At 40.7% G+C, this 16,199-nt stretch overlaps 1 protein-coding gene across 1 annotated transcript; it reads right to left on the bottom strand.

Annotated features, from left to right (window-relative positions):
• Positions 1-4,190: 4,190 nt before the first annotated feature.
• On the bottom strand, positions 4,191-15,649 carry LOC124524530 (histone-lysine N-methyltransferase SETMAR). The gene is made up of 2 exons (XM_047096840.1): positions 15,213-15,649; positions 4,191-5,333 (listed from the first exon to the last, which is right to left on the bottom strand). Exons 1-2 carry the CDS (start codon positions 15,327-15,329, stop codon positions 4,548-4,550), a joined length of 903 nt encoding a protein of 300 aa, XP_046952796.1. The 5' UTR covers positions 15,330-15,649; the 3' UTR covers positions 4,191-4,547.
• Positions 15,650-16,199: the final 550 nt, after the last annotated feature.

Genomic DNA, 16,199 nt, shown 5'->3' with positions numbered 1-16,199 from the left:
TGAGAGTGGTGAATAGCCAGCTAGCAGCAAACAGAAACAGGAGAAGGAAGGAGCAAGAGAAAGGGAAATAAAACAGAATATATCGTTGGCTGTTTTGTTATTTTAGACACCTTTAAATATGCAGCATAGGAAATGGAATGTAAGAAATCCCAGCAATAAATAAAAAAAGATATCAGGATGAAGAAACTCCAGAGTATTCTACAAAGAAGGAAAGGGTAAGAATAATTTAAAGTAAAATATCTCGGGGCACCTGGGTGGCTCAGTCCGTTAAATCTCCCAACTCCTGCTCGGGTCATGATCTTGTGGTTCGTGAGTCTGAGCTCGCATAGGGCTTTGTGCTGACAGCTCAGAGCCTGGAGCCTGCTTCAGATTCTGTTTGTGTGTCTCTCTCCCTGCCCGTCCCCTACTTGTGCTCTGTCTCCCTCTCTCTCTCAAAAATAAATAAACAGTAAAAAAAAAAAAAAAAAAAAAAAAAGGTAAAATATCTCAGGGCGCCTGGGTGGCTCAGTCAGTTAAGCATCTGACTCTTGATTTTGGCTCAGGTCATGATCTCACAGTTCCTGAGATTGAGCCCTGCATCAGGCTCTGTGCTGACAGTTCAGAGCCTGCTTGGGATTCTCTCTCTCTTTCCCTCTCTCTCTGCCCCTTCCCGATTCATGTTGTCTCTGTCAAAATAAACTTAAAAAATAAATAAAGCAAAATTCCTCCCCCCCACCCCCACCCCTCTAATGCCCTCTGAAGGCAAAGGTAAGCAACTTGCTTCCTTAAGCTTCTTCCCAAAGGGAACACCAGTTGTTAAGGTGGAGGATGAGAGAGGGCATATGGTTTTTCAAAGAGGACCACAGAGAATTGAAGTGAGAGATGATGTGGAAAGGTAGGAAGGGGCCTTCTTGCCATGTTGAGAAGTTTGGGCTCCATCCTGAGTGTGATGAGAAGTCATGGGAAGGTTTAGAGGTGGGGAGAATGCACAGTAGGGATGGTGAGGCTGGAGGCCGAGAGGCTGTTGCAGGGAAGAAATGATGGAAACGTGGCACAAAATGATAAAACAGGTGAATAAAACAGGTTTTAGACACATCTGCAGGGGATTTGCAGGACTTCGTGGTTGAAGTGAGGAGGAGGAGGAAGAGGCACGGACAGCTTGTAGCTTTAGCCAATGAAGTGAAAAGTAATCCTATTAACTGAATAGGTGTATACACAAGAATAGAGATTTTTATTATCCTGGGGAAATCCCTAATAGTTTTAAAGCAAAAAGGAACTCCAACTTCAGATTTTGCCTATAATTTTAGCTACACTTAAATGGCCAAAGACAGGTGTCCTTTCACTTAAATGATTCACAGACCTCCTTTAGGAGTTTATTCTAATATTTTCATAACCTGTACCACCAAGACACTCCTACTGTTATATTGAATCTAAATGAATTTTGATGTAACCAAAGATGTCTATGGTAATATGCTATCTGTTCTGTTCTGTATAGCAGTGTTAACACAGAAATAGGTCTGAAATGATATCAAAATTTATATAGTATGTTATAGCCTATATACATCCATTATTTTATGTAAGCCTTGCTAGGGAAGCTAGCTCATCCCTTCCTTATAAGTGTGAAGGCCAGACAGCTTGTGGGAGAGCTATAGGCAATACGTAGAAATAGTTAAGAGTTACAAACCAAGTTATCTTCCTACTTGGACAAAAATATCTTCATAATCACAAGAATGGAAAGCATGTATAAAGTCATTTTTTTATATGACTGAAAATAGGCAAAATATCAGATATGACTAAACTTAATTATCCTTGCTCATGCATGGGCACCCAACCGAACTGGCAATGTTTAGATGGATAATAAAATAATGACCTGAGTCATAAATTATTATATATTTATTTCAAAGACTCTATTTTTTCTTATTTTCTTTTTAGTAAAATCATAAACTGTGTTGTTATAAGCAAGATTTTCATATAGTTCGTGTTCTATTAACAATGATACTAAATGAGACCATCCTGGGGCACCTGGTGGCTCAGTTAAGCACCCTACTTCAGCTCAGGCCATGATCTTGCGGTTCATGGGTTCGAGCCCTGCGTTGGGCTCTGTGCTGATAGCTCACAGCCTGAAGCCTGCTTTGGATTCTGTGTCTCCCTCACTCTCTCTGCCCCTCCCCCACTAGTGTCTACCTCTCTCTCAAAATAATAAACACTAAATAAATAAATAAGACCATCTTTCCTGAGTCAGTGTAGCTCTTTGATATATTTTTTTTTATTAATTTCAATTTGAGAAAGCTTCACTCTGCAAAGACAGATTTGAAAATAAACCATGGAATTTACTTATCCTGTTCAAACACTGTAATGAGATTGCATTTAATGAATTATTATTGCAGAAAATATTTTAATTTTAAAAAATAAACTATCACAACTATCAATTTTAACTGTTTCTTAAAAGTAATATAATGACAACCAAGTAGTGTGAAGTAATGTGCAGAACCAATATCAAACTTCTAGACTGCACATCTACAAGTTTAAAAGTAATATGAATTGTTTAATGTTGCCAAATGTGTGTCTCCATGTGCAAATGTAATGAATACAGTGCTAATGTGTGAGTATGCCTGCAACTACAAACAAACAGAAAGAGAAAGGAGGAAACTAGCATTCAACACTACAAGGGAACCACACTTTGTTATTTAAGAATTGCATTCATGCCATCTGAAAGGAAGGACCTGACAAGTTAATGGCTTCATTTATGTTCTTATCAAACCAAACACTTGTGTGCTTCAAAATCTCACTGTACTCTGAAGCAGTGGTCATCTCTGATAGTGGTAATGGCCACAATCACAGCATTAGGCACACTTGTGTCTGGTTTTAGGGCATAAGGTGACTGGAGAAGCATTTCTCTGGGACCTGAAGAGTTTTTTCTGAGAGCAATGTTCAGCATCATTGGTTATCAGCTTCCAAAGGAGAGGCATTCATGTCTTCTTCCCTTTTCTTATAACAGAAAACTCACCCCTTGAGAGTGTTTTTTAGTACATACATTTACCCTAAGAGCAACTCTGTACCTATTAGGAATCACTTCCTATACCTCCCTCCCCATCAGCCACTGGCAAATACTAATCTTCTTTATATCTCTATGGAATTGCCTATTCTGCATATTTCATTCAAACAGAATCATATAATATGTAGCCTTTTTGTATCTTGCTTCTTTCATTTAGCATAATATTTTCAAGGTTCATCCATGTTGTGGTGTATATCAATACTTTTTATTCCTTTTTATGGGTGAATTATGTTCCACAGTAAGGATACCACATTTTGTTTATTTATTCATCAGTTAATGGACATTTGGGGTGGGTCAACTTTTTGGCTATTATGAATAATGCCACTATGAATATTTGTGTACAAGCTTTTCTGTGAACATGTTTTTGTTTCTCTGGAGCTCATACCTAGGAATGGAGTTACTGGAACATGTGGTTGACTTTATATCTAATGTTTTAAGGAATTAACCCAAAGGCTTTACAAAATAGCTGTGCAGTTTTACACCTCCACCAGCAATATATGAAGGTTCCAATTTCTCCATGTCCTTGTTACCACTTGTGTCTTTTAAATTTTTTTTAATTTTTTAAGTCCAGTGTGGGGCTTGAACTCACAGCCCTGAGATCGAGTTCCTGAGCTGAGATCAAGAGTTGGGTGCTTAACCAACTGAGCCACCCAGGTGCCCCATGTCTTTTTTTGTTATAGCTATCCTAGTACTGAGTAATGGTGGTAAACCCTTTACAAGGTTTAACTCATTTGATCTTCCCAATATTGCTATATCCAGAAAAGGGAATTCAGATTTAGAGAGGTTCAGTAACTTGCTTAACACTAATACACTGAAAAGTGCCAAAGCTGAAATTAGAAATATGTTGCACAAATACTCTTTGAACACTCAGGAGAATGAAAACAATTTGGGCAAGTTTCACCTCCCCCCACCCTTTTAACAAGACCTTCCTGAGTTTAAAATCTTCTGTTCTATCCAAGTTAGTCTCCCGTTGATATCCTGAATCTACTCCTGCTTTATGCTTCAGAGCTAACTGGTACTGAGACATAATATTGAGAATAAGAGGGAGAAGGAAATAGTTCCAATTAAAGCAAAAATTTCCATTTAGCCACTGATAATTTGTAAATATAAATTTGGAATTTTAAAAAATCATTAAAAATCAATTTGAAAAGCCTAATTTTCCAAGTATGATCTTCATTAATCTTGGGCCAAAATTGTTTCCAAGGTACACATTTCCAGTTTCAACGAAGTCAGTGGAAATTGACTTCAAATTGAAGCCAATTTTTATGTTTTAATTCCATAAAGATATATGCTACCTTTTAACCTTCTAATTTACAGTAATTTATAATTATAAAATGTTTACATATTATTATATTAACAGTTACACAGAAGCATATCTATTAATGTTTGTTCTCAAAAATAGAAGTGTCACCATTTTTAAAAACATGGTAATAAAGTAAATGCATTTAACTCAGTGTTTAGGAAAGACTTGGAATAGACTCTTTTGACTCTTAGGTTAGGAATTTTTTCATTCCTAACTTATGTTTGACTTTCCTAAGGGGCAGTATAGTGAACTGTCATAAGGGAGGAAAGCAGCACACGACCTGGTGCCACAATAACAAGGTTTTCTTGTTTTCCCTTGATCTAGCCTTTCTTTGTCTTTGCTGTCCATTAAATTAAGAAATCTTCCCGAATAGTCATAAGAGAGTTCTTCTTCTGGCAAAATGTCTTTGGCTGCAAAAAGTGCCAACTTGGGTACCATTGAGTCAATTCGGACAGGAATCATCAACAGGTTTGGCTCACAAGAATGGTTAAGAAATCTTCCAATATTTCCTATAGAGGCAGGATCAACAAATGTTTCTATTACCTGCCCACTGTAAACATGTTCTCTGACGGCTATAATGTAATTTGGGTCCTGTATTGTTTGTAACTGAATTCTTCTCTGTACTTCAGAGTATCCCAAAACTTCTCCGGCATATTCACAGACAAACCGTCCTTTTGGTATAAATTCCAAGGTACGAAGTCCCCAGCCTTTTTTATCCGTCTTGAACACCTGGAGTTGGAACTGTAGACCTTGCTGGACCACTCTGTTCTTGCACTGGTCACTGCACTGGCACAGGATATTGCATTCAAAAACCGGGTTGGCACACTTGCCTTGGGATCCTGTATCTATAAGGCAGGAATTATCATCATAGTTCTCTGCATGACGGAGACAGGAGCAAGTACCAGGGAGGCAGGTTTTGAGACAAATGCATCCGGGAAAGGTTATTTGTGTGGGATCGATGTCTGTTCCAGGTCCAGCTACGTGGTCAGCAGTATACTGCAAAACCAGAAATGCTGTAAGTCAGCATGCCATGGCATGTATTTCATACACATTTCAAGCAGCTTTTGGATGAGACACTTCCTAATTCCAACATATATAAAAATAGGTTCAAACGAAACTAACAAAGAACAACAATCTGTTAAAATACTTTTTGAAAACATACCTCTTCAATTTAAAAAGATTAATTTTTACTTTTTTAAAGTTTATTTATTTTGAGAGAGAGAGAGTTAGTGAGTGGGGGAGGGGCAGAGAGAAAGGGAGAGAGAGAATCTTGAGCAGGCTCGGCAATGTCAGTGCAGAGCCTGATGTGGGGCTTGAACCTGTGAACCGTGAGATTATGACCTGAGCTGAAGTCAAGAATTGGATGCTTCACTGACGGAGCCACCCAGGCACCCCAAGATTAATTTTTACATTTAAAACTCTGTGGTTTTATTTTAGGTATGGGGTAACAAAAGAAAAGAGAAGTTTTTCTCTCATCAGAAATTGGAAGATTGGTAACTCATTTTGTTTTCTTCTTTAATATCAGAAAAATCAGTGCTGAGTTTAGTTTTTCAATGCAGTTAAGCATTTCGCCCTTGGCTCTTGATCTTTTCACATTTATCTGACAATATAAATGTATGTATGTATTTTTCTTAAATGTTTGCTTATTTTGAGAGAGTGCGTGCATGTGTGCGCACACAAGCGGGGGGAGGGGCAGAGAGAGAGAGGGAGAGAGAGAAAATCCCATTTGGAGCTTCAACAAACCATGAGTTCATGACCTGAGCCAAAATCAAGATTCTGATGCTTAACTGACTGAGCCGCCCAGGCACCCCTGCATGTATGTATTTTATTGAGTCATCGCAGATGCTTTTTGGGGCTAAGAAAGTCATAAATGATAAATAACTTAATGAAAAGTGGACTGTGGAAGAAAGTCTTCCATTGATTTTTAAAGGAATTCTTAACTTGAAGATTACTTAAATTCCTAAATATTCTTTGATGTTCAAAAAAGACACTATTACTTCAGAGTTTTACTTGAGTCTTCACAATGTTAAAAATAAGCAAAATTGGCCAAGAAATTGCAGACAGAATTCCAAAAATCATACTTGTTATATAGATATTAATAAATGTAGATGTATTACATACATGTGAAGAAATCCTGTTTTTATTAAATGGTAAAGAGATAATATGGAAAAGTTTCTTACATTACAGAAAAGAAGAAAGTCTCAAGTCTAAAATCTCTGTGTGAAAACTGATCTCCGGTTATTTCCTCACTAGCATAATGAAGCATATTTCCAAACCTTAAAGATTAAAGTACATCTTATTACTTTTTTAATGTTTTTCTTTATTTTTGAGACAGAGAGAGACAGAGCATGAGCAGGGGAGGGGCAGAGACACACACACACACACACACACACACACACACACACACACACACACAGAATCCGAAGCAGGCTCCAGGCTCTGAGCTGTCAGCACAGAGCCCGACACAGGGCTTGATCTCATGAACCATGAGATCATGATCTGAGCTGAAGTCGGACGCTTAACTGACTGAGCCATGCTGGCGCCCCTAAAGTATCTCTTATAAGCCCAGATATTTCCTTATGTATAGAATAATTTTTGCTTAAATGGAAACTAATTCATTTACTTATACCTGCTGTTAGTGTTCTTGGACCCAATTTCAGTGCGGTGGTAGTGGTGGGGTTTTCCCACGCCTCTAACAAGCAATGCATCGGACACCAGGTTGGTATACTATAATTCAACTCAGTTCTGACACTATCCAATAGCATCACATTCCACAGTCTAAGGAGTCAGTCCTAAGACTGCTTCCCACCACCTTCAGAAACCAGTCCCAAGCTCAAGTTGTCATATGTGCTTCTAACTGATGGGTTGTATACTGGAGGTTCCCATGACCCCTTCCTTGGACTTCAGACACCAGTCACAAATCCACGTTGTTACTGACCTTATGGCCAATCAGAAGTTCTCAAAATCCCCTCCTTGGGTTCGATTAATTTGCTAGAATTGCTCATAGAACTCAGAGAAAAATTTTACATAGCAGACACCAGTTTATTGTAAAAGGATACAACTCAGAACAGCCAGATGGAAGAGATGAATAGAGCAAGGTATGGGGAGAGGGAGAGGAGCTTCCATGCCGTCCGCAGGCATGCCACACTCGCAGCACCTTTGCTCCCAGCTCTCTGAACCCTGTTTTCTTGGGCTTTTATGGAGGCTTGATCACAGAGGCAAGATTGATTAAAACTGGCTACTGGCAAATGATTCAACCTCTAGCCCCTCTTGTAGCTGGAGGTTAGGGGTGAGGGTACTGAAAGTTCCAACTCTCAAATCACCTGGTTGGCTCCACTGGCAACCAGCTCTCACCTTCAGGTGCTTTCCAAAACTTGCCTCATTAACATAACAAAAGATACCTTTGGCTGCTCTCATCACTTAGTGAACAACAAGGGTTCTAGGAACTTGGTGCCAGAAATGGGGACAAAGATCACATATGTATTTCTTATCACAAAATCACAGCTGCACAGCTGCGTTGTTCCAAAAAGGATTTAATGAGACTTACAAAGATATAAGATAAATGAATACATAGGAAATGTAAGGTGAAGAACAGGAAGAGCTAGTTGAGAGAACTTAGGCACACAAAGTGTGCCTATCCAGAAGTAAACTGGATGTTTGGTTCTGAGCACAGCCACTTCCAAGAGGGAAATACGATATGACATATGGCTTACACTATCCATAAAGAACATTCTCACTGTTCAGAAGTACTGACTTTTTCCAGTATGGAAACTGGAGGGAAATTTCACCATTGTGTCTGTCTAAACCATTCTCTTCCAGAAAGCAGTTTCATGGGCTGTTTCTCATTCTGACTTTCAACAAAGGCTACTGGCATGCTGCCCATGCAGAGAGAGTAAGAGCAGTACTGTGAGGGACCAGCTGCAGAGGCTTTAATTCAGGGATAGATTTTAAGAGTATCTACAGGAATGTCTGAACCGCCTATCTCTCAGGACTAAGCTTTGGAGAAAGTATTAAACAACATGTACTTACATACCCTGTGGTGGAGCCTGGGTGGAGCTATGCAGTTAGGCTCAAAACCCTACATTTTAAAAAACGTTGAGCTGGGGTAAGGATTGACATCCTCTGTGTAAGATGAGGAGTATGAGTGGGAGCACCTGCGGGGGAAGGCCAACACTCTGCTTAAAAAGTGATTTGGGGGGGCGCCTGGGTGGCGCAGTCGGTTAAGCGTCCGACTTCAGCTCAGGTCACGATCTCGCGGTCCGTGAGTTCGAGCCCCGCGTCGGGCTCTGGGCTGATGGCTCAGAGCCTGGAGCCTGTTTCCGATTCTGTGTCTCCCTCTCTCTCTGCCCCTCCCCCGTTCATGCTCTGTCTCTCTCTGTCTCAAAAATAAATAAACGTTGAAAAAAAAAAATTTTAAAAAAAAAAAAAAAAAAAAAAAAAAAAAAAAAAAAAAAAGTGATTTGGGGGTGGAGAGTGGAAATAGCTTCTCTTGTTTGTGTCATTTCTTACAGCTTTAGCTTAGTAGAGATGTCCTAAAGGGATAAAGAATGGCTTAGAAAAAGATGCCCTATCAGTCAAATTCAATTGCTGCTGTTTTATACAGAATCTACTTCCAGCTTTTGAAAGAGTCAAGGTTGAAACATAAATGGTTATGAGACATTTTAAAAAAGTACTTGCAAAATGAAGATTTTACTGTTTCTCTGTTAAACTTCTCATGAAGAATTCTATTAAATTAATTTCTTCTTAAAAGTGCACATATTTTTAAAGTACCATATAAATCACTAAAGTCTAAAGTGATTTTTTTTTGGATACAGATAATTCCTTTTAAAATCAAGTCTGACTTATTGCCGTTTTCTAACCAGAAGAGCATATTATTCTTTGTTGAATTTATTTGGGTGTGGTGAGGTTTGGAAAAATACATTTATTTGCTTATTTTTATTTACATATTTAAAAAAATATATTGGAGAATCTAGTGATACAGTTTTTGTTTTTTTTTTAAATTCTGGAATTTAGGGGCGCCTGGGTGGCGCAGTCGGTTAAGCGTCCGACTTCAGCCAGGTCACGATCTCGCGGTCCGTGAGTTCGAGCCCCGCGTCAGGCTCTGGGCTGATGGCTCGGAGCCTGGAGCCTGTTTCCGATTCTGTGTCTCCCTCTCTCTCTGCCCCTCCCCCGTTCATGCTCTGTCTCTCTCTGTCCCAAAAATAAATAAAAACGTTGAAAAAAAAATTAAAAAAAAAAAATTCTGGAATTTAAACTTGATGCACAATCTAAGGTCTTTTAGAGATAGATTATAAATAATTCCAAATGAGCTGCAGACACCTTCCAAAAGATAATAGAGACCTCTGGATAAACTTCTTGTATGAAGAGAATATTTGTTTTCCCTTATGGATGTAATCCTTAACCCTGATACCAATGCTTAACACAAATCATTTTATCTCCATATATTTCCATTTTCTCTTCCATAAACAGTCAGTAAAATACCACTCCAGGAAGATGATTCACCTGACTTAGAAAAATGGCTAAAGAATAATCTTTTGAAAACCATTTCTAATTTAACACGATTTACAGGTATCTAACTACATATTGAAAAATTGTTTTCAGAAATAATCTGATGTCACTGACCTGATATTCTATTCAAATATTATGTTATGCAAATTGTTAACTCTTGAGAATCTGAAAGCTAATGTTAAGTGCATCATAAATGGGGAGTCAGTTGACCTGAGTTTAAAGGCTCCCAATTTGTAGCTCTTTCCATAGTCTGTCCTCTACTTCCTGGAACAAAGCCCAGGACCAAACTGATTCAGAAAAAAGGGTGTTACTGTGAGGATTTTTGTGCTTACCTTCAACGAAGGAGAGATCAAAGCTTGAGGAATGAGACCACAGAGGACATGTTTTTACTCATCCAGCATCTGTTCCTTTTCTTCTGATAATAGCACCTTGACTTCTCAGGGAAACCTTCCCACTACTGTCTCAGTGGTTAGGATGGGGGATACTTGGTTAATCAGGTCATCATTTGTTCCTTTCAACAGTGTTTGGTTGGATCTGCTCGGTACTTAAGCCAGATCAATGAAAAATAATTCTTGGGGTGCCAGGGTGACTCAGTCAGTTGAGTGTCCAACTTCGGCTCAGGTCATGATCTCACAGTTCATGGGATTGAGCCCTACATTGGGCTCTGTGCTGTCAGTGCAGAGCGGGCTTTGGATCCTCTACCCCCTCTCTCTCTGCCCCTCCCCCACTCATGCTCACTCTCCCAAATAAACATAAAAAAAAAAAAGATTCTGGGATTTCTGCTTAAACAATCAGCAAGAGACATTCTCATTCTACCTGTTCACCTGGAAATCTCGAATTCTACTGCATACGTAAGACCTACTGAATGTGTAGCCAACCAGTGGAAAGAGGAGCAGGTGTGCAAAGGGTGGAGGTGGTAGAAAGAAATATCTGATGACATCGTTAGAGTTCTTATATCTGGACATGCCTATAATTACCACTCTTGGACTTTGCTGTTATGAGGCAATTCCTTCCTTTTTATGCTTGAGTTAGTTTATATTGTATTTTTATTTCTCGCAAATGACTCTTTTTTCTTTTTTATAATTTATTTATTTATTTTGAGAGAAGAGAGTGAGTGAGCAGAGGAGGGGCAGACCGAGAGAGACAGAGAGAGAATCCCAAGCAGGCTCTGTGCTGTCAGTGTGGAGCCCGATGCAGGGTTTGATCCCATGAACTGTGAGATCATGACCTGCGCTGAAATCAAGAGTCAGACATTGAACCACATAGGCGCCCCACAGACAAATGATTCTTTATTGATATATTCATGGTGGAAGCTGACAATGGTTCCAGGAAATGGCTGAAAAATTTAGTCAAAGATATAAATGGTAATGAGAATTCAGGTCTCCAGTTAGGAGATGAGGCTAAGGCAAAATGTGCAGGAGGCCAGAGATGCCTGTGACAGGCAATGGTGAGCTTTTTTTTTTAAATGTTTACTTATTTTGAGAGAAAGCATGAGCTGGGGGAGGGACAGAGAGATAGGAGAGAGAGAATCCCAAGCAGGCTCTGCACTGTCAGCCCAGAGCCGTACACAGGGCTCGATCCCACAGATCATGAGATCGTGACCTGAGCAGAAATCAAGAGTTGGATGCTTAACCAACTGAGCCACCCAGGCTCCCCAGTGGAGAACTTCTTAATGTAGAGCATGGAATGTCCTAAAGGAGACACGTACAGAACATAGACACATATACAATCGTCTTGTTAGCATTGTGACTTAGGGCAAGCTTCAGGGAAGCACCTATAAAACAAGAATAATACCTGTACCTGCCCCCCACCCCAGGTATTATTAAATTTAAATAACTAACACCATACTCAGTGCCAGGCCCTTTATATCTTTAGAATAGTAGCTTCCTTCAATGCTTCTAGATGTTATTTCTAGGTTTTATATTTAAAACATCATATATTTCTGGCACATTACTTAATCTAACTATTTCCTTTCTGTCTATCTCAAAGGTGGCTGTGAAGGAAAATAAAGTCAAAGAATCCATGTACAAAGCTTACTCTAGTGGCTGGCACATAAGTGTTCAATATGAATTATGTAGGCTATCTAGTAGGGTGGTGGAAACAACAGATTCTGAAGTTAAATTTTCCAGGTTCAAACATAGTCAAACCAAAATTATCTCTAGGAGACCATGTGACTATATTCCTATCTTCCATTACTTATTCATTTTGAAAGGGAGGAAACTAAGAATTGACCCAGCACACACATCTTTCATTCATCCACAAATATTGCCTTATTGCCCATTATGTGCACGTGCCAGGATTTAGAAAGAACCAGTCAGAAAAATACAAAAAGGACACAAAGAATGGGATTTTTATCATTTCTTTGTATTGTAATAACATAAATTTTACTTTTTCTTGGTATGTATCAAAATGCAAACATTGATCATGCAAGAGTTGGGAATAAATGCAAAATGACAAAGGCAAAATCATGTAGCAGAAACCAGATCCTTGAAGAACTGGGTGGAGATTTCAAGTTTTTTGACACAAAACTTAAAACTTTTTTATAAACCATCGTCACTCAAGAAGCCCAGGAGACATCATGTTGAAAAGCAAATACACCTCCTTGGCTAGTCTCAAACGCAATCTCTCTTTTTCTGAACTAGACCTGCACTTATTAAAAGCATGAACTTTGGGATTTAAATGGCATGGCCTGTAGGGGTCTCCAGTTCTACTACAAGTGTAAGTCTTGTTTTTCTAACAAATATATGTCTCAAAGAAATGGTGCTGTGATTTGGGGTATGACACGGTAATGGGGGATGAGTTACTTTTCAGAGCGCTAGGCACAGGGCAGCTGGCTTAGGAAATATTTTTTGGCTGCTTGACTGCACTTCTTGATAACTTCTGATCAGAAGTCTGACTTTTCTAAGTCACATTCTATATCAAAGCCCCAGAAACTTAACTATGACACTGCATAATATTTTGGGCTTAAAACCTAGGCCTTGATTCTGAATTTTAAGGAAGTACTGTGAAAATCTTCATTCCTTTTTTGGTTGTGTTGAAACACCAGCTACATGAATCTTTGTACTTGGCCTCTACCCCATGAGTTTGTTTTTGCTTCAAGCAGCTATTAAGAGCGTGTGAGCCAGATAATTCTTGTCAAGGCCAAGCTGAAATCTTAATGTTTCAGAAACCTGAAAGCTGGTTTCAGAAACCTGAAAAAAAGGCTAGATTCAACACTCAGTTGAAGAAAATCAATTAGTTTACTTTCTGTTTGGCTTTCAACACAGATGGCATTATGATAGGCTTGTTTCCAGTATGAACATGTGAATGTTCTTTTTGCCTTTTCACACAGTACTCAAAGGCAAACTAGACACAAAGTTATTTTTAACTTGAGTTTTTCATGCCTTAATTCCTATGTGTGTACATGCCTGTGAAGGCAGGGTTTGGGGTAAGCAAGCTGTTTTGACCTTTCATAAGACTTGTTTTGTGCTCTATGAATATATGAAAGCAAACTAGTTAAAGGCACTTCAGGCTTGTCATAAATATGTTTCAAGCATGTTTTATCTTCTTGGTAAGACTATAAGCTCCTTGAGGAAGGATCTTAGTAATCCTGACTCTATCCAGAGCTATGCATATAGGCTGGCAGCTAGAATACTGTGGGATTGAGTCTTGGTCTCCAGATTTTTACTTATGCCCATTAACTGTAGGTGTAAGTATCAGTCATAAGGCTTCCTTTCTCCTCCCTCTACCCTCTCCTCCTGACCCCCATAGCAAATGAATGCTTTCTATATGGTCTTGTAAGCTCAAAAGAAAAGTTGTCACCATTTTATCTTCTACGTCTAGCTTAACGCCTAGCACATTATACACAATCAATTATTTGCTGAATAAAGAAAACATTTGTCAGGATTTTGGACCACATATTCGGCAATGTTTGGTACTGAATAAGCTTTTAGGGATTACAGTTGAATCCCTAAAGTGTTTGGTCCTAGCCAACTATATTATTAACCATAAACTGCCGGAGGTAGTTTGAGGAAAAATAACCTTTTCTGACATTAATATCCTGCCCACTCTGAAAATTGCTATTGAATCTACTGTTTTATTTGAGCTTCACAACAACCCTAGGAAGGAGAGGCACACGGGGCTCAATTCTGACAATGTACATGACAAGGGTTATACATTTTTAATTATTTTCATTTACAGATGAAGAAGCTCAGGCTCCAAGAAATAGCTAAGATGGCCAAGCCCTGAACTCACCCTCTCCTACTTCCAAGTCCAGCGCTCCTTTCACTCCATCATTGTTTTTTAGTCATATTATTTAGACAACAAGCAGTCCAAAGTCACAGGAGTGGGAAAGTTATTTCAGGAAAGGTTTTGATGTGGTAACAGTGCAGAACATTTCCTGAGTTCTTTTAGCAAACCAGAAGTGCGTTTTACTTGTAATTCTCAAAGCAATCCGGGAGAGGCACTATTATTTTAATCGTACACGGGAGGATTCCAAGGCTTAGCTGAGGCTAGTTTATATTTGCAAAAGACCTCAGACCACGAGGGAGACTCAGCAAAGTCTCATCCTAGGGACTAGGACCTAAGTTTGTAACCCTACCACTAGGCTGAGGGCCGTTAATATGGCCCATGCCTTATCTTACATATGAGACACCTGACACCAAAGAGGTAAACGATTTGCCCCGATCCCTCAATGAGTTCTGGGGACAGAACCAGGGGAAAAAAAGGCCAGTTTCTCAGGGCTGTTTCCAAGGGACCACACGAAACGCTTGGCTTTGCCCTTCAGGGAAGTGCCAGTCTACGGGCAGAAAAGAGGAATATTCTTGTTGTTAAGGTCATTACGGAGGGTTCATAGAAAAAGACTAAAACCGGGGTGCCTGTGTGGGCTCAGTCGGTGGAGCGCCAACCTCGCTTCAGGTCATGATCTCACAGTTCGTAAGTTGGAGCACTAGGTCGGGTTCTGCCCTGACAGCTCAGATGGATTCGGTGTCTCCCTCTCTACCCCTCCCCCGCTCATGCTCTGTCTCTCTCTCTCTCTCTCTCTGAAAAATAAACATTAAAAAAATAAAAATAAATAAATAAAAAAGATAAAGACGAAAACCTGAGCATGTAAGAGCTATTCCTGCGCGAAACAGCTCTGCGATGGGGTAAGAAAGAACGTCGAGAAGTACGGGTACAACTTGCGGTATGAGCGCCACAGAACTTCGGCCCGGTGGGGAAGCAACGCACTTGGTCCTTGGGGCTATTCAGCTCCGCCCCCCACCTGGACCGGCGCCAGCTCCACCCGGGTGGCTGAGCCCTCAGTGCCCGTGGCGGGCAAACTTCCCCGGAGAGCTGGGCGCCGGCACCCACCAGCCCCACTCTCTGCCGCCGAGCCCCGCCCCCTACCTGGAAAGGCTCTGGCTCCGCCCCCGGGGGCCACGCGCTCACGGGCACGTTCTCCAGGCCGCGCGCAATATCCAGGCGCTCCGTCGGTCTCACAGGCCCCTCCTTAGACGTTGCCATTCCCGCAAGACTCTCTTTCTACTCTCCCGCGGACATTTCCTGTCGTCTCGAGGCGCTGGCCACCTAGATGACTTTGAGCCTCGCAGAGGATGCTGGGAATCACGGGTCGTGCGCCTCCGCTGCCTTTTGGGAGTCGTAGTTTTTCTCTCTCCTTTCACAAGTGGCCTGTGAGGGCGTCTTCTCAGCTTTCCTCTACGTTTTGGTGTGGCTCGCTCTCTTTTGAGCCAGATGCACAACAAATAATACAAAGCTTTGTAAGGTACGGACATAGCTTTGGAACCATAAAGTGAAGTGCTTTAATTTTTCCTGTGAGCCTCAGGGAGGGTTGGAGGTGAAGTCATTTGTGTAGGTTTCTGAGGGCTGGGAAGATTGCGGAAGTGGGGGGAGGAGCGCGCTCTAAGCTGAGTGGGGAGTTGCACACCAGGGTTTTTCAGGTTCTGGAACTTGCGTGGAAGTTGGGTGACGTGTGAAGGGGTTTGCTCTCAGGCGGCAGAATAGCCTTTAGGGCGTCGTAAGGCATGTGTGGGAACGCCCTGATTGCGGTATCTGTTTCCCATCAGCTTCCCGTTTCCTAGAAAAAACTCTGCCTCAACAAAGGATTTTGATAAAAACTCGAAATTGCTGAATCCAGTGGGATATTTCCCAAGTTGTCTGACCTGATTGTCCTGTCGCATCTACTTGAAACCTCGTCTCATTGCAGCTTCTGTGGCACCTGCCCTGGATGGGCTGCCCTCTGGCTGACTGTCCTTTCCCGCCTGATTCTGAAATATTGGTGGGTGTCCCTCAGGTTTCTGCCTCTGCTCCTTCTCCCTTGCCTTGTCTGGGCTTCCTCAGAAATAGCATTTCCCCACATAGCTTCAAATACTGTTA

The sequence above is a fragment of the Lynx rufus genome, unplaced genomic scaffold, assembly GCF_022079265.1.
Source record: "Lynx rufus isolate CCGP_SWC_20201006 ecotype Redwood Valley unplaced genomic scaffold, mLynRuf1.p SCAF_4, whole genome shotgun sequence".
In the NCBI taxonomy this organism is placed as follows: domain Eukaryota; kingdom Metazoa; phylum Chordata; class Mammalia; order Carnivora; family Felidae; genus Lynx; species Lynx rufus.
The sequence above is the reverse complement of the archived record's forward strand: the minus strand, read 5'-3'. Positions and strand labels throughout refer to the sequence as shown.